Source organism: Mytilus californianus, unplaced genomic scaffold, assembly GCF_021869535.1.
Source record: "Mytilus californianus isolate M0D057914Y unplaced genomic scaffold, xbMytCali1.0.p SCAF_12, whole genome shotgun sequence".
NCBI classification, from domain to species: Eukaryota; Metazoa; Mollusca; class Bivalvia; order Mytilida; family Mytilidae; genus Mytilus; species Mytilus californianus.
Genome location: NW_026262604.1, coordinates 24,519,679 through 24,539,214, shown reverse-complemented (window position 1 = coordinate 24,539,214; position 19,536 = coordinate 24,519,679). Strand labels below are relative to the sequence as shown.

General features: G+C 34.4%; 1 protein-coding gene across 1 annotated transcript in view; it reads right to left on the bottom strand.

Annotated features, from left to right (window-relative positions):
• The window catches only part of LOC127721577 (cytoplasmic polyadenylation element-binding protein 1-like), a 43,960-nt gene extending 40,577 nt beyond the window's left edge, over window positions 1-3,383 (bottom strand). Inside the window, exon 1 of the mRNA XM_052228350.1 lies at window positions 3,300-3,383. Within this exon, the coding sequence (XP_052084310.1) occupies window positions 3,300-3,302 (3 nt within the window). The 5' untranslated portion in view covers window positions 3,303-3,383. The remainder of the gene's footprint in view (window positions 1-3,299) is intronic.
• Between the last annotated feature and the right edge of the window lie 16,153 nt (window positions 3,384-19,536).

The window sequence follows — 19,536 nt, the reverse complement described above, 5'->3', positions numbered from 1 at the left end:
TTTCTGCATAAATTTAAACATCCATGACAGTAAATGCTCCCGCAGACAATAATAAAATTGAGAATGGAAACAGGGAATGTGCTAAAGAGACAACAACCCGACCAAAGAGCAGAAAACAGCCCAAGGCCATCAATGGGTCTTCAACACAGCGAGAAAATCCGGCAACCGGAGGAGGGCTTCAGCTGGCCCCTAAACAAAAATGTATACTAGTTCAGCAGAGTATTAAAGATTTGATTTAATTCGTAATTTCAAGTTTATAGAATAAAATGTAATTATATGCATTGAATGCTTCTTTCTGTACTTTAATTTATAGTGTTGTAGTATTGGTTGTGTGCACATGAGTCGTGAGTATATAATAAGGCGTTTCCATCAACGTGCTTCGGTCCACACTTTTTGCCCCAATAAAATCATTCAATTCTTTTAAAAATAAATTAAACGTCTATTTTTTTATTTTTTTTCATTATCATGGCATGCTAGAGGTAGGGAGCCTTTCCTTTTTATCCCTTTTCTCAATATATAATAATATCAAGGGGTCATTATACACCAGGCGAAGTGAGAGACTTTGTCATTTAGGACTCCCCACTTCTCTCTTAGAGAAGCTCCAGGGAGAAGTTTATGTTGCCCTCGATTTTAAGTAAAATTCCCCAACGTCGCCTCGTGATTTTTGAAAAATTGTCGATCAAAAATGCAAATTATTAATATTAGTTTTTTTGGGAGGAGGCATGTTGTCACTTATTCAAAATGTTTTTTTTATATAATGTCACATGCTTCTATTGATATGATTGTTTATTTTTGTTAGATATAAACAATTATTTTTATTAAATGCCTTTATACTAAGTATTCCATTGCAGTTTGAAGAAAACCTGTATGCCAAGTTCTAAATATGTGAAAATCTATTTTTTACTTCCCAATGAAGTTTCCTCCTAATCCATTGTACCCATTTAACAGCAGAGGGTATAAGCTATGATTTATACAAAAATTTAAAATACTTATCTTTTTGTTTCAAGTATTAATAAAAGCAGAATTTTTAAATAATATTTCATAATATACAGTTAGTCTGGTTCAAATCTCTCAAAATAGGCTCAAAAACATCACTGATATATAATTGACTTGCAACTGAATAATTTGAACTTATGTGAATCCGTATTCATGTGAACTTCAATTTAACCCCTTTGCTGGAGGTGGGTTACGCATGTACTAGGCGTGTTCAGCTATTAAAAGGAAAACAATGTCAACACTGAAAGTGAAACAAGGGTGATTCATTTTGCTCAATCCTATACAGGTAAAAACAATGACTAATGAAATCAAAACAGACCTAGAAAAATCCAATTCCATGTGGTCACTATCTGTTTATATTTATACTTATGTTTATATCGGGTTATATGACCGTCAGCAGTCTTCAGAGGTCATCTCATTGGTTAATTAGATGGCGTCTAGACTAAAATACACACGAAATGCTAATATATATTATGAGTCCATGCATTGTTAATTGTTTTAGACTTATTGTAATTTGGATATACGTTTTAGTAGTTATAAATCAAATATAAGAATTTGAGTCGTCGGTAAACAGCCAACAGTAGGAAAACAAAGGTTAACAAAATAGGCCGTTGGATTGTTGTCGTTTCAAACTTGAGGATAGTTATGAGGGTCTGGATGGGGTTTACAGAATAGAGAATAATGTCCAAAAAGTGCAGCTAATGCCCCTTTACAGCCATCATACATGTACATACAAGGTGTACAACCACATAAAATTCAAATTTGCCTTTACTAAGCACCAAAATAAATAATAATATAAGGAAAGAGTTCCAATGTCTCCTGCTTTGCACATATTTTGTCTATCCAAGGGCACTGGTTTTCGAACTTGTCAGAGACATTGTTGATATAAACCTATGATATCAGTTTAATTAAAATCTGACAAGAATTGTACACATGGTTAGCTAACAAGACTGGACGTACAGTAAAACGCCCTGTATTTCTATGTCCCCCGCAACATTTGAAAATTTTTGAAATAAAGACGAATATACACAAAACCGTAGATTATGGTTCATTTTTGTAGGTGCAGATACTTTTGAATCTTGAAGAGCACAAGCATAAACACCATAGACAGATAAAAGATTTCAGATCTGCTAAAAGCATTAATTTGCATCTCTGGAACTTGCAACAGTATTTTTGGAAAAAAATCTTAAAAACGGGCAATAATCTAATAAAATAAAGTCAGGTACTTAATTACATTCAGGTAGGTTAAAGTTGACTGTTTTGTCCTGCAAACATAAATACAAAACCAAAACATTTGATCATTTCCACAAGATTCCATTATTTTCATTGATTAGGCTACATGGTGATTGTACATGGTATTTCACCAAAAAGAAGGTAATAAAGGCATAGTGGTGTTAGGTATGTGGTATATAGGGGTCTAATTGGGGAAAAGGGGGGGGGGTCTGATCCTGGATCCCTTATCCTGCTAATCATTGTAATAATAGCGCTTGTAATTTTACGTGTACTGCCCCACTTTGTTCCCCGTTTTCTTTGACTTTCACTTGTCAGGCTTACAAAAAAATTTGGCCAATCCCGCATTACGCTTACACCCCAATGAGACCCACTATATAAAAATAGAAAATTGAATAATCTGACAATTCCAACAATGAAAAAATAAATCATCTTCTGCAGTACCAAAAAAATGCACAACTAAATCCAGTCAAGTTTTTTTCCTTTCTGAAACATAAAATGCATTAGAATTTTATCTAGGTTATACGCCATGCCTTAATATTAGCTTTCCAGTCTGTATTCAAGAGTAGACACAGCCATTTTAGCTAAAGGTAAATATAAAACTTTGAAGATGGAAGAAAACTAAAATTAATTGGAGAACTGGTTTACATGTACATGCATATAAAGATAATTTTATTTTCAATAACAATCATACAAAATATCTGTGCTTTAAAATATACTGCATGAAGAATCGTATCTGTATTTTTATCCAAGAATTGAAACGCGTTGATAAACTTACCAGTACTATGTATTATGACATATATCTATTTCAATCGAGTGCACCTAAATTATATACGGTCCATATGTTAGGCTATAAACACATTTTCATACTTTATGGACCATCTTGATTTTTTACAACAGGAGAAAGCAAAATTTCTTTTCATGACATTAGTCTACATCAATTTTTCAATATAAAATCATCATGCGGTAAAAAGTGACAGATTAATTCTTTCGACACCCATTCTATAAATATTCAAAGAGTCAGTTAAAACAGTTAACTGAAAATGTTTAACACTAAATATTTGTCTTCCTACCATGACCTGTTTTGCAGCAGACTCACGGACAGGAAATGAACAGCAGCCGTGGGAAGATGTCAATTCCGAAAATGAAACGGCGGGAATTGGTTTTAATAAATGTACTCATAAATACTCACCTGTTGATTGGAAGAATTCAATCCGAGCATTTGCATAAGAATACAGATCTACCTGTCAGCACTCCTTTTGGAATATTCTTCTGTCCCACGTGCTTATGTCGTGTGATAGGGAAGTGGAACTGACCTTCCTTCAACTTCAAACAATTTCATTGTAAAATTGGGATTATCAACGCTCCAGTTTCACCTCTTTCATCAATATACAGGGCATATTTATTACACACAATCAAATGTTAACAGTTAAAATAGCACTTCACATTAGTTTCCAAATCTTCACACCCCTTTCGCCAATGATGGACCAGACTTCATTCATGAAAATTCTTGCGTAATGATTAATTGCAACCGTGGGAATATGTTACAAATATCAACATTGTCAATTATTCATTAACATTGTTTGAATTGTTCATTATTTCAAGAGAAGTGAACAATTTCGGAATAGTTAGTAAATGATACATTTATTAGACAGGTACTGTAACATATACCAATGTTGAAAAATTAAAAAAAAGATCATATTTTTTATCCTATAAAAGATCATAAAAATCCTTGCAAAGACATAAAACGAGAATGAATAAATTTTCTTCAAAACAAAGAATTAATGTTAATACAAACTATAGAATAATTTAAAACACAAAAAAAAAACATTTTATAGCATACAGAAAATAAATACGATAAAAGATTAATTAAGAAATATCAATAAAAATTGCCATTTGAGATTAAATCATTATGATCTAATTCATCAATCGTCAATTGATGGTTTATATATACTGATAATGTTATCTGCCTAAAAAACAAAGGAAAACAAGATTTCCCTTTCACTTTTTTTAGAATTAGTGAAATGAAAAAGAAAAAAAAAGAATTAGTGTAATGTTGATATAAAATGCAGGGCATGTAATACATGACTTTCATTTACGATAGCAGACCTTGTTATCTTCAGACTAGATAATATATATGCAGATGTCGCGTTAAAGGGAGATAATATTGTGACGGCACATCCAAAACAAAAAGTACGAAGGGCTATGTCAGGTCAAATATATTTCGTATTATGTCTGCTAAATATCGTAACAGGTAAGATTATAATTGAAAAAGTATTCAAAGTCATTTTCATAATAGGTATTAATGCACAGAAAAATCATGAGCAATGTAATTGTCATCAGTAATTTTTTCGTCAGGATTCACTTTTTTCAGGTTTTCTTTCTTCAAAATTAGGAACTTTGCCTGTAATAGCATGAGGTTGATTGACATAAAACCATTCATTACAGGTGAGGGTGAGGCTTAAAATCCAATAAAGTTGCATGCAGGGCCTTCTATTTTGCATTAGTTATTTATATATTTATTTCATAAGAGTCGTAATCATCTTGATTTCGTTCTTTTTGTATTTGATCTTCCGTCATTCATTTTTTGTTCACTTTATTTCATTCATTTATTTTGAAGTGATCCACCGAAACAGAAATAAATGATTATTTGATGTGTCATCATATATTTTGGCATTTTAAGCCCGTCAATCAGTGTACTGATTTACCGCTTTCGTCATTTAGCCAACAATTTAAACTAAAACCGGTGTCATGGGCTATCCGAGTAAAATTTGCAGTGAGTTGTGAGTTTTGGAATCCTCGTTTAAACTTTGAAATTAAGAACAGCCATAAAAGTGCTGTTTCTTTCCTAGCCTTAGTTTTGTCAGGTTCGTGTATAGGGACTTGTGTTATAAATTTAACACACCAAGTTCCTTCTTTTCCGTCTTATTTACAGGCCTGTTCCTGGATCAGATGATGACAGATTGTCACGGATTACCCTTAGCTTGTATGCTTAAGAAGCAAAAGTCCGGACAATCACAGACTCTATATAATAATCTGCGTCAGAAGGCAGAGTCCAATACTTTGACCTCTACATTATATCAACAGCAACAAAGCATCGACAGCAATGGAGGTTATAACCCATCCAATATGGCTGCCATCGTTAAACAAAACACAGAGTCTAATAGTGAAAATGTTGGGATGACGATGGGAAATTCTGAACTATTGAGTTTCATGAACACGGGAATTACGGGGCAGTCGAGTTCTATGAATACACAAGGTGGGTCATCGCAGGGACGGATTTTAAATGCCAACATGCAAAATGGCGGCACACCTCTTTCTGGAAACTTGATAGGGAGTAGTTCTAACGGACAGAACAGTATTTCAGTATCCAAGCAAGGCAATGGAATGCAAACCATGCTTTCTGGTGGTGGAGCCTCAAATTCCATGAACTCGATGACTAATCCGTTTTCTAAAAGTATGACAAATTTGATTGGAAATGGCGGACTGCAAGGAAGTGTGCAAAGTGGCAGAGGATCTGCAAGTATACAAGGATCAGTCAACCAAGTTCAGGCATCTGTTAAAGATAACCAAGGTACATGTAATACTTTAAGGGTACTGCTGTTTTCCTTGGCATTGATAGAAAACTATCAGTTTCTATATTGATACGCTAAGTTCATTGTTCCCATCGGTTTATTTAGGACCATAGGACATAATATGAAAAATGTTTTTCTAAAGAATCACTCAACATAATATTTTTCTGTGGAACACAAAAAGGTGGTTTTCTTGTAACACTTGCCAAACATTTAGTGCAGCGCCAGTGCATTAAAACAAACACACAATCAATCAATTTTTTTAATGAAAATTTATTTGTTCTGTTATTTTCCAGTTCAAATTTTATATGTGATTTCGATCTAAGAATTGATTGCTTTTTCTTGTAATTATCTTGGGGTGTACCAGCGTTAACCGAAGCGCAGTTTTCAGCCGGATCGAGCGCTTTATACTAAAAAAGTATGCACGGTCCACCTTTTACATCCCTACAAAATTACAAATTGAAGCATACAATTTTTATAATTACTTTTCATGCTCTAACCATGAATTTACGAATTTATTTGAAGCTTTTCATTTCTTTTCCAATGCATTGTATCGTTGTCATGGAGAGCCTGTGCAGTAATAGATATGCTGCATTTTATTGGGAAGTAAAACCTTTAATTTTAAAAAGCCTCGTGATAGTTGTCAACCAATAAGATTTCAGAAAATCATGTGAAACATCTACATGTAAAGAAATTGTACCATGCAGGAATACTAAGCTGATCTTCAAACAATGAATTTTGTGATTTTTTTTAATATCGAATTCAATTGTTCTTTTAGAAACGTGCATTTGTCTTTTCTATCACAGTATATTAATTTTTTTTTTCAATTTTAGATAATTTAAAGAATATATTACTTCAGGTGGTGGGAAACACGTGTGGCCTGGACTGGCTAAACTGTCCAAAGGATTGTTTTTCAGTGGACAAGGTAACCGGATGTCCATCTTGTTCTTGTGAGTTTATTTCTGTTTAGTTTTTGAAAGTTTTTTTTTTACTTGAGAAATAAAGCTCAAAATATTGTTTACTGGTACCCCCTAAGATAAGCTATATTTGATACAGTCACTATAAAAGATATTGACTTTAAAATATTGTTTTGTTGACAGTCTTATCTGACATAGCACAGATACAAAGTGTGTTCAAAGTTGTCCAGATGCAAAGTAATATTCGTCCTAGGGGCAGTCGTTTTGATGTGCTAGATTCCCAATATCATACTGCTGCTGAAACAACAATAGAATGTGTTAACATTATAATGGCTCAACGTAAACCTCTAACTGTATTTCATTTGCCTTTGTTTAAGAGTTTGACGATCGAATATCTGATATGGAAGTCACAAATGTGCGTTCGTTTTTATAGAACAAGACTGGTAAACGTCAATGTTAGTTTGTGAGGGTCTAGATGATTAAATGATATAGAATAATTGGGTGCTAAAATATAAAGAATAGCAAATAATGGGCCAAAAAAAAAATCAAGAATAGAGAAAAACAACGGCTTAAAAATTAAAGACAACAGAAATGAAGACCCCAATCCAGACCCTCATTTATGTGATTAAAAAAAGATGATCTTAAAAATACTGAGCTAATTTATATATATATATATATTTCTAATTTATTGCAGGTAAAAGACCACAATCGTCTAATTCAAAAGGCAGCCAACACCAACTAGGTAATAATACACATAAAACTATCCTCTACGAAGGTTTCAAATCATACAGTTCGTATACATTGTTGCTGCCATTTCATTTTCACTAAATCTCTAAAGTTGATCATGTATGAAAACTGTTAAACGACAAAGTATGCTGATAGTATTGCTAAATAACCGCTCCAGTTATTACAAAAACGAATTGTAAACGATTAAATCAAATTAAAGATTTGCATAACAACTGCTCCAGTACTATTTACATAACATAATTGCATAATTACCGCTCAAGTAATCACAATAAAGAATTGCATAATAACCGCTACAGTATTCACAATAAAGAATTGCAAAATAAATCTTGGTTTTTGGTTAAAATCTCTTCACAATAGCTTTTTACATCGGATGACCGTGAGGGCATTCCGGTGTATTGCTGTCGCCTAGATTTCCATTACGTAACTTTTGTGTTGGGATTGTAACCGATCTATAAACATGATAAATACGCGGACATTATCGAGTGCAAAATAACATTCCTTATCGCTTGTTATAAATTCATTTTTTCAATGGATACTCATAAAAATATTTTTTTTAGAACATGAATTAATAATATGAAAATGTTTTGTCGTTAGAAATATATATATAAGTAACAAATCTTTAATAGCTATGCCCACGAACAGAAGATGTGTGTTAACGCATGCGGAAGAATATCTCAAGAACGTTTGCAATCTCCCATGCAGAGTTATCGGTTCTCGCTCTCTCTCAAGGACCGATAACTCTGCATGGTAGATTGAAAGTTTGGCGGGAAAATATGAATGCCGTCTCAAATCCAATCTATTAGAAAATTCGAATTATTACAGAAGAGTGTCCATCATGCACTTGCACTGCACTATTATTAATATAGTAGAATAGAATGATATACAAATGGATGAAAATTATATATATACATATGTAACTGTTATATACAAATATTAATATAATATATAACAACAAACCAGAGTACACTGATTTGTATCACTTCAATATCATATTTATTACGGTGAGGTTGAATTCCCTGTCATTTATTTATCATCCACGCACGAACTTGTCTCAGAAAAAAAATTATATCTGTACATTAACCTCACTTTCAGGTATAGAGATGTGATCTTTTTCTGAGACAAGTGCTCGTGACCATCCACAAGAACTTGCAGTCATCCGATGTTCAGTACTTCAGTACTTTGATTATTTCCTGGAATATTTATATGGTGCATTTGCCTCACGGAACTGGCAAGTATGCATTTCTAATATATGATAGCTACATGTATTTTGAAATTTCCATAGAATAATTTTTAGAATAGAATTATGTTATTGAGCATCATCAATGTGCAATATGGGGAGCATGCATTAGGATGACTGTGCCACCTTTCTATTTGTTTAAAAAACAATGACGAAAACAAAGACAAAGAAAAGAAACGTACACAAATTTAGAAAATGATATAAAATGAATACATGTCCATATTTATAACAGGACAGAGGAAATGTTCGCCACTGCCACCTAACTGTCCAAAATCTTGCGTGATATTTGATGATAATGGTTGTACAGTTTGCTCCTGTGGTAAGATGTTATTATAATGTTTGCGTTTGAAAGGGACTGTCTGTGTTTGTACGTCTTAATTTGCTGCAAATTGCATGAAGTGCTTGGTAATTCCCCCCCCCCCCCCCCCCCCCCACACGATATCGATTATGGCACGTGCTTCAAAATAAGTGACCAGTTTCATACGATAGAAAAGTTTCTGACAATACCACGTGACATGTTTCATCCGATAGAAAATTACAAATGATGTAAACTATAAATACCTACTGTTAGTATACATGTACTATACTGAGACACGGTAATCGGAATATACATTATTTATCTGTTAAATGCATCCGAAACTGCCTGTGGCATTTGTATGTTTGTTTTTTATTGGTTGCTGTTTGGTTGGTAGGGTGGGGCTAGGTGCTAATTGGGAAGTCAACATTTTTGGTTGGTTTTGGGAATGTGTTGCTCAAAAGACAATCGTCATTCTTATGGGAACCAACTGTGCTCCTGTTCTCGCGACTTGTTCCTGTATCCGTATGCGACAACCTGCATACAGGGGCTTCTTAAGAAAAATCAAAGAAGCTTGTTATAATTGTTATAACTGTCTCGCTGAATAGATAAAGTCCTCGTACTGAACAAATAGAACTTTACCGAGTGAGTATATATCTGTATTGCACCGCACCTATCCAACTTAACTCGAACTATTACAAAGATACAGAGAACTAATCTTTCCCACAAAAAAGATGAAGGTATATTTCCCATTCTGAACTTTATATTTTCGATATAGCATAATCGTAGCATTACCTACAAATGAAGGATTTATCTCCAATTTTAAAGACATTCCACAGCTCGACGTTCGTGTCGGGATTGCCTTGATAAATGATTGCTGCTTAAAAGGTAACCACCTAACCAATATTTATGATGAAGTTGAAGTAAAGTCTATTATAATTTTAGATTCCATCTTAACTTGGTTGGCCGTCAAGTAATATCTTGTCGTGACATATCATTGATATTATCCATTTGTCAAACCTCATTTGTTAATTTATAGCTTATCCTAGCTGGAGGAGAGTTTTTTGTCATGACAGGTTCCACTAGTGGGGCCGAAACGTGATCGGGTTCTTGTTACTCGACCACCTGACCTCTAGGACCAATCTGAGCTATTGCCAATACATGTCTAGACATTGAACCAGCCATTTTGAAAAGAGGGGGTTCCAACCCCCGAAACGCCATGAAACGTTCACATAATTAAACAAATAAAATAAAATAAGAAAAATTTAAAAATCGAAAAAAGGAGGGGTTCAACTCCCGGAACCCCCTGGATCTGCCAATGCTGTCGTCCCTCCTTTACTTGTCACATTGTAATATTCTTTTATTTCTTATGCCACTGATCCAATATGTGCAAAACAGTGTTGTAACAATGTATATGAGATCTTTTGAATGAACGTACCTTATCAGCTGAAGTTATATATCGTATTTTGTAGAGGCCACGCCATGTTTACCGTTTCCAGATGACTGTCCACGGGGATTTTCGAAGATAGATGAAAACAGGTGCCCAATCTGTACGTTGAACGGTAAGATATAATGTTTTAACAGCAATGTTGACACCTATAATTTCAAATAGTTTTATGGCGTTCGAATATCACACGATTGGATGATCTGCACATGTAGGGTAAGGCTATTGGATTTTGAAATTACAATGTAATAGATTTACCAGGAGTACCTTTTAAAAGGATCGATCATTTTTTTTATCACTGATTTTCGTCTCGGTATATAGTTTATGCTGAAAATGAACTACGGTTTAAAGTCATATGAAATTATTTAAATTTATTTATATTCCCCGTATAGACACATGATAGATGTTAAAAAGTAATAGTTAATATTGCATAACTCCGTATTAATTTCTGTTATTTTTTATTTGGATGTTCATTCTTGGAGTAACTATGAAATCATTGAAAGAATTAAATAGTACCATTTACCTTCGAATTACTACTCAAACATTTTAAATATATCTGTTACTAATTTCAGAAATCGCGTCCTTATCAACAGACGCTTGCTATGTCTTCAACCAATCAGAAAGATGGCCTAAGTGCACAGGAGTCATCGTGGTACGACAAGATGTGGAGTTCTTCATAATAGAATAAATGGACAATTTGTGACAGATGTTTTTTGTGTTGTGTTGTGTTACTTTGTTTGTGTTTTTTTTAAGAATTCATGTCCCAACGTGTTTATTTATTCAAAAGGCCCGTATGTATCTTTGAGTTTTTACGGAAGAACCTAGATTGAGCCAAACCGCAAACGCAGCGACTCTTTTCAATAACAAACGTGCATTACGAGATCTTTGTATAAATGTTTCAACGACATCAAACTGTTCCTGTTTTTATTGGAGGAGAAAGCCGGAGTGCCCGGATAAAACCGCTGCGATAAAACCACCGACTTTCGCCAGAAAAACTAACAATTCCAAGTCAATTAAGATTGGAGTCGAACGCACCTGCCACATTTTGGGTTCGAACTCACAACCTCATTGTTGTTCCTTTAAGTGTATACAGAGACATATACCATAATCAAGGGCGGATCCAGTCCCCATTCAAATGCATTGATCGTCAAGAAAAAAAGGGGGGGGGGTTCCAACCCCCGGACCCCCCAGGATCCGCCACTGCCACAATTGTATTAAATGTTTCTGGTGTATACATTATTTATCATGAAATGAAACCTATACGTCTTATACAATACAAATTTAGTTACTGACTATTCGGATTCAGAACCAAGCAACCATATATAGTGCTATCCAAATAGGTCTCCTTTATTTCTTTTTATAACATTTATATTAACAAAGGCCAGATGCGAGACGAAATGCTTGCTAGTTATGAAATCAGGATTTGAAATAGTACCATATTGAGGATATTAAGTTTGGTCATTACAAATCGCTGAACTTCATCTGAAGTTTGTCAAATTGTCTGAAAGTCTCTACTCTGGTTCTAAAGTGACGTTTTGACCGAAATGACTCAAATGGAAAACGAGTTCGAAACTTTGATATAAAAGTTACTATTCAGGGCTTGGATATCGCTTGACATGATGTATTCGACTTTTTCCATAGTTGAAGTCATATGCCATATCTAGGTGTCCGGGTAGTTTTAGTGTCGTTCGGTTACTGACACAACTTACCCATACAAGCCGATGGCTCAATTAAATATTTTAGTACATTTGAAAAGGGGCTAAAGTATAATTATCAGGGGAGGATCCAGCCATTTTCAAAAGGGGGGTCCAGCTATATGTCCCCATTCAAATGCATTGATCGTCCAAAAAAAGGGGGGTTCCGACCCCCCCCCCCCCCCCCCCCCCCCCCCTGGATCCGCCATTGATTATATGATTCGAATCAGTATTCATATTAACCTTCTTGGATAAATCGCGAAAATTAGGCCGATTACACACTTTTTTTTTACATTAAACGCCATATAACCCCTTTAAAAAAATCTAATATCCGTTTAACAATTATGAGGTTTTGAAGTGGGTTTACATACTAGAGAATAATGAATAAACAGTGCAGAATAGAGGGGCAAAACAAAAACAAAAGAATAGAGAATGATGGGTACTAACATATAGAGCATAATGGGGAATGTTGTACTGTTACACCACTGTCCCAGGTAAGGGGACGGGGGTGTGGTTGGCTCCTTCAAACTAGTTTAACCCCGCCACATTTTGTATGTTCCGGTTCCAAGCCAGGAGCCTATAATTCAATGGTTGTCGTTTGTTGTATCACATTTGTTTGTCCTCCGTTATTTTGTACATAAATCAGGCCGTTAGTTTGCTCGTTTGAATCGTTTTACATTTGTCATTTCGGGGCCTTTTATACCCGACCATGCGATATGGGTTTTGCTCATTTTTGAAGGCTGTACGGTTACCCATAGTTGTTAATTTCTTTGTCATTTTTCTCTTGTGGAGAGTTGTCTCATTGGCAATCATACCACATCTTCTTTCTTTTATAAAATAAAAAAAAGAAAGGAGAAAAATATTCTGAAAAATTCAAGAATAAAGAAATAAAGGACCCTCATGCAGACCCTCATGTATTGGTTAAAAAATTCAACGACAAGTACCAGTTTGCTGCGTCCGATGAGCCTATTTGATTTTACTTTCATCAGGTGTGTTCGATTAGCGTATTTGGTTTACTTCCATCATGAATGTTCAGGGCCGAAAAATTGATTGGTGCATTTTTAACGTCCACAGCGACAAGTATTCCATGCATATCCAGGTCGAAAACATGTTAATGAGATATGACCTGCTTTTTACTAGACCATGTCTACGCCGAGTCGAATTTTGACATGCTAGCTCACAAAGTAACAGCCAGAAGAAAGACATAGCACCTTTCTAAGAAACAATTTTCTTACTACCGAGTCGCATGATTGGCGGAAGAATAAAAAATATCAAGTGCAAAAATATTGGTTTAAATCTACGACCTCCACATACTCGAGGCGAGCACTCTTACATGAGTCCATCGAATGTCAACATTATTTAGAGTCAAGAAGTCTAGGACAAACACAATAATTTAATATAGACCGAAAGCAAAACGTGGCATTTCAGGGTTGTGAATGTATTTATAAATCCTTATAAAGAACACCATAATATCTCCTTTAAAGAGAACCATATTAATTTCCCCTTCAAAAAGGAATCATAGTTTCTTTGACACCATAGAACCTTCTTGGATATTGATTATTTTGCCAGGAATGAATAATAGAAGATCATTGTCTCTATATTACCAATTCGATCTATCTTCCTTTAATTGTTAATGTCTTCACTCTAATTTCAAGTGTATTATTGTAGATCTAACGAGACAGTTTTGTCTATCTATCTTCATCAGCTTGATTTCTACAAATGTATAATATGCGAATAATTTTAAATCTCGATAAGTTTCGTCCAATTTAGAATACGAATAAGTTGGTTGGCACATAATGTACCTCGTTATCACATTTATTATTCCCACTTGACCCAATGAGTCGTTTACACAATGATATAATGAGGTTAGAACCTGCAATGACAACTTAAAAGTTCATTATGCACTTGTCTTTTCGTTCGACGCACAATTAAATTCGATTTTAGTCGTATTTTATGGGGTTAGTCAAATTTCCCCTGAAGTTATTAGTACATGCAAAGGCCAGTTTTAAAAGTCCTTCAGTCCTCACTTAAATCGAAATCCTCACAAGTTGAGGTTCTGGCAATATATGTCTTACTTCTCAACATAACAACACACTAAAATGCCTATTAAGATACTAGTAGCTTAAAGCTGGGAGTCTAATGGGTTTAAGCGAACTTTGAGTTTTTTTTTTTATATATACAAAAAGGAAAGTCTAACCCAACCCATCCGATATAAAACTATATTTTGTCTTTCAGAAAAAACATTAATAAATGTGCTTTTCGATGCAAAATGTTTTGAAACATGTCATTGTAGTAACTTGTAACGTCTTAAACATGAAAACGTCGCGCTGAATAAGAAAATGAGTTAAATAAAACACTTAAGATTGGTCAAATATGGTTTCAATTGTATAAACAAAAATAAAAACCAATGCATTTTAAAGACTCTTTCACATTCGAATTTTAAAAGTTTCCTTACGAGTAAAACAACTGCAAGGGAAGTTGGTCCAACGAGATGATTTAAGCCGTATTTTTTTTTTATTCGGCAATATCCATGAACGTTTCGCTCATAAAGTTTATCGACTGAGTGTAGGTATTCCTATGGGCACCAATTGCGCCCCTTTGATAGCAGACTTGTTCTTTTATTGTTCTAAAAAAAACCGTTAAGGCTAAACTCAGTAAAAATCTTTTCTATAATTCCATTAAATGCTAAGTTTACTGACACCTAACCATGATGATATTTTCGCTTTAAAAAATCATGAATTCTGTAATTATACTGCTGAAATTTTCCAGAGGGATATGTCCTTAATTGAACCAATATTAACAACACAATAATTTTTTCAAGATTTTGATAGTTCAGTTCCATTCATGTTAAATCAAAACGAAAATTTGCGACAAAAGAGACTTCGTTCCCTATTGTTAATTTTCCTTTCTGGGACGATGATGTTTCGGAACTTCCTTTGGTCCTTTTTTATACGGTGTGAAAATATACCAATATAGCGCTCACAAACATGTTTAATCCCGCCACATTTGATGTGTGTCTGACTCAAGTAGGGAGCCTGTACTTATAATTGGTTATCGCGTGTTGCTGTCTGTTATTCGCTTTTCGTTTATTGACGGTAGTCTACAATCAGGCCTTTGGTTTTTTCGTTTGAAATATTTCTTATTTGGTCATGTCGGGGTCTTCTTTAGCTGACCTTACGATGTAGGTAAGTTCATTCTTGAAGGCAGTACGGACCCGTAGATGTCCAAAGTTGCTTAACCCAACGCCATTTACAGGAGCCTGGTTCATTCGGACGAATGGATAGTTGTCAATCTACATCTATTTGCACAAAAAAGTAATTTCTTAGCCGCTTCCTTCTTAAATGTGTATAACAAGTTTATTTAACCGGTTTTTATGATATGATTTAAAAAGTAATGTTTACAAGATATAAATTTGTAACATGTGCAGTTTTATATTTGCTGATTCTCCTCTTGGGATGTCTGAAGTTGAAAGTACCAATCAAAAACACAAGGAATTTCCGAAAAAGAACGAAACAGGGCCAAAAAAAGTAGAATGTGATACTATCAACACCATAACTCCACATGTTGTGTTTATGGTGTTTTTTTCCCTTGCAACATACGGGTATCAGAGCCAACTAGATAAAGGACAGGGAACTAGTATAATGTTGTGTTTTGTTATCTGTTAATTTTTAACGTTTTTTTTTTTTGCCATGGCTTTGTCAGTTTATTTTCGACTTTTGAGTTTGAATGACCCTACTGATATATATTTTGAATAGTATTGAAAGTTCGAAAAATATCTTTAAAAAAGAAGAATGTGTCTGAGAACACGAATCCCCCCGCTCAAGCTTGCTTTTCAAACGAAAATGGGACGGACGAAAGGACGGTCAAGGTGAACACCTAATGCCCCTTCGCCTTGTGGCGGGAGCATAAAAAATTAAAACAAATATGATATTTACGCCGCAATAAAACCATTCCAGAATTAAAATTTTGAAACCTCGTAATCATTTCATACACCTTATATTAAAGATGGGATGACAATAACTGGTATCGGTTTCATCGTATTTAAATATTCATATTCATATCGTTGATGAGCTTAGACATGCGTGGATATATACTTACCCTTTGGAGTATGTTGTCTTAACGTTGTCTACATGCTTGTGCAAATAGGTGACATGTTTGAATCCGGAATTCTATCAGTTTATATCTATGCATCCTTTGTGCAGGCAAGTTCAAGATTTATGTTAAAATCTGATTTCGGGTACAATAAAATCGAAGGTGATGTTTTATTTCATCCATCGGTTGTTAGTTGTATTATGCATTGTAGTGTATACTGGAATTGTACATCAGTTTTCTTCAACAAAAAGACGCAGCAGTGTAATTGGTTAACGTCTGCTGTTGAGCATCAAAACACACAAAATCATGACTGGGATTTTTATGGTATGTATCGATTATGGGTCAATAGAAGAGGGTTTGGTAGGGGTTTATAGAATAGATAATTTAGTACGGGGAAATTGGCAAAACAATATAGAATAGAAAATATTAAGGTACTGCAATAACAAGAATACAGAACCATATCCTTTGTTTTTCTAAAAGAATAATGAACAAAAAATAAGAGTTAATGAAAATTGACCAAAAATATAAGAATGAAGAAGGGTAGAGGAAGAAAGTGTCAGCCATCAATGAGGGTCTGGATGGGGTTTACAGAATAGTGAAGTATGGACCAAATCTACATAGAAATGGACCAAAAAAATAAATAATTGAGAAAAAGGGCCAACAAATTGATAAAGAATGGGGTGTTGAAATATAAAGAATCGAGGATAATAGCCAACAGTATAAACAAAAGATAAAACTGAAAGTTCTCCATCCAGAGTGACGGTGACCCTCATAAGCCGCTGTGTTACTGAAAATTGGGTTCAATTAATTTTTGTGGATGGCATTGATTTAGTTATTTGTTTCAATAAGACAAAAAAATATTGTAGTTACTAAATAGGAAAATTTGGTTGATAGGGACATCCATTTTTCAATTAATTTCAGTTGCGTATTGGAGTAGAGGGGGGGAGGGGGTGCAAACTTCTAAAAGAGACAAGCAAAAACAAACCTTTTTTAAATATTATTAAATATTTACGAGGGTCTGGATGGGGTTTTACATAATAGAGATAATGAGCAGAATAATGGACAAACAATAAAGAATAGAGAATAATGTGGTGTTAAAATATAAAGAAAAGTGAATGATGGGCAAAACATAAAGAATTTAGATTTGAGGGATCCCCCTTCCAGACCATCATTTATGACTAGACCGTGGCCATTAACATTTTGCTGTTTTGTTTTTAGAAATAGAATCAGGCGAAGTAAACGTAGCTTTGTTAAAGCCCGCTACTCAGAGTTCTACGTTTGAAGTAGTAGGAACGTATGGTGCAACCTTTGCGACTGATGGACTTGTCCTTAAACTTCAAAATGGATACTGGTGTACGCATACACGTGGTGAATTTACACCATGGCTTAGAATTGACCTTCGGGATACGTTTCAAATAAAGAAAGTTGTCCTGGTTAACAGACAAGATGGACATGGTAAAATATTTGGCAAGATTTGGTTGGTAACGATACACAAGATAATTTTATTTTGTTTTACAGCACCATTTTATATCTCTATCATTGCATAGGCACGTGGTTCAAGACCGATTGTTGACCTCTCGATGCCTTTTATGTTTGTTCAGTTGTTGTCTAATAGCTTCATTTATTCATATCTTCACATTCAGGGCGGTTTACACATCGTGTTTCCCGATCCGAAATCCGCGGAGGGATCCAAATCCCAAGGATCAATTAATGGAAATCGGGTTCTGATTTTACTTCCCCCGCTGTTACAAACTTTTCATTTAATGCTACTCCGGATTTAAATCCTTACGCGGTTTCGGATCGGGATACCTAATGTGGTTTAGAGGATGACATATGGCATGCGAAATCGTCTTTTCTTGAAGACCGTATACTGACCCCTCTAGATAACTTTTTATAAATCTTTTCGTTTGTTTGCTGTCTATTTTATTCATATATCACTCTAGTTATGTTTGCATCAGGTTATATATGATTGTCGGCAGTCTTTTTTTTTATTGACGTCTTGCCTTTGTTTGCTGTCTATTTGGTGAATATCCCATATCTGTTTTATTCATGTATCACTCTCTAAGGGGCATAAGCTACAAATTCGAATAAAAAAGTTTCAACAAATTTATAAAAGCGGAAAACAGAAAAAGTATTTCGCTATAAGCAGTTAGTTTGGTTCGATTTCGTCAAAATAAGCTAAAAAGCATCACTTGCAAGTCAGTAATTCAACTCGTTTGAATCCGTATTCATGCAACTTTTTAATTTGACCTAAAGAGGACATGGGTGCGCATCTGTTCATCATGTGGTTCGTTCATTTAAAAGAAAAGATAAGTAAAACTTTATTTGGATTCGGAATATTTGACAAACAACATAAAGGTAAGCTCTAATAAGTTTTTCACCAAATGTCAACATTGAAAATTGAGAAAAAGGGAGCTACCAGGAATAACTATTTCTTTGACCGGCTCATAATAAGTCATTCTTTTACAGGTAAACGATGATTAACATATATCTTTAACATGAAATCAAACAGACCAAGGAAAATCCGATTACACGTGCTCGCTATCTATTTATTTTTATGTATAAATCAGGTTATATATCATCGTCGGCAGTCTTTGGAGCTAATCTTATTGTATAATTAGATGGTGTCTGGTTATTTGAATATAAATGTATGGAAAAAAATGAATTCAGATGAGTACGGAATCGTTGAGCTGGTAGAAGTGGAAACAACAGTGTAATGTTATCTTATCGTGAGGGAAGTGATCATGATATTAGGTGTTTGCTCTGTAGTGAATATATATGCTGATGCAGCTTTAAAAATGAAGATTTTATGACCCGCCTACTATAGTAGAAAGTAAAATCACAAAAATACTGAACTCCGAGGAAAATTCAAAACGGAAAGTCCCTAATCAAATGGCAAAATCAAAAGCTCAAACACATCAAATGAATGGATTATTACAACTGTCATATTCCTGACTTGATACAGGCATTTTCTTATGTAGAAAATGGTGGATTAAACCTGGTTTTATAGCTAGCTAAACCTCTCACCTCTCAAAGGAGACATTATGTTTGTCTGTCTTTTCGCCAATTCGCCTGTTTATTGTCAGTTCGTATCAAGATAAAGTTTTAGGTTAAGGTACTTGTAGTTTACCATGAAAAGAGGTACTTGAATTTATATATATATAGCTTCTAACTCCGGTATTGAAATGCAATAACTTCACATTCAATGGTGAACACTTCCTCTAAGTTAATGGAACAGCTATGGGAACAAAGATGGCACCGTCTTATGCCAATATATTTATGGGGAAATTAGAATAGCGAATTCTCAATTCT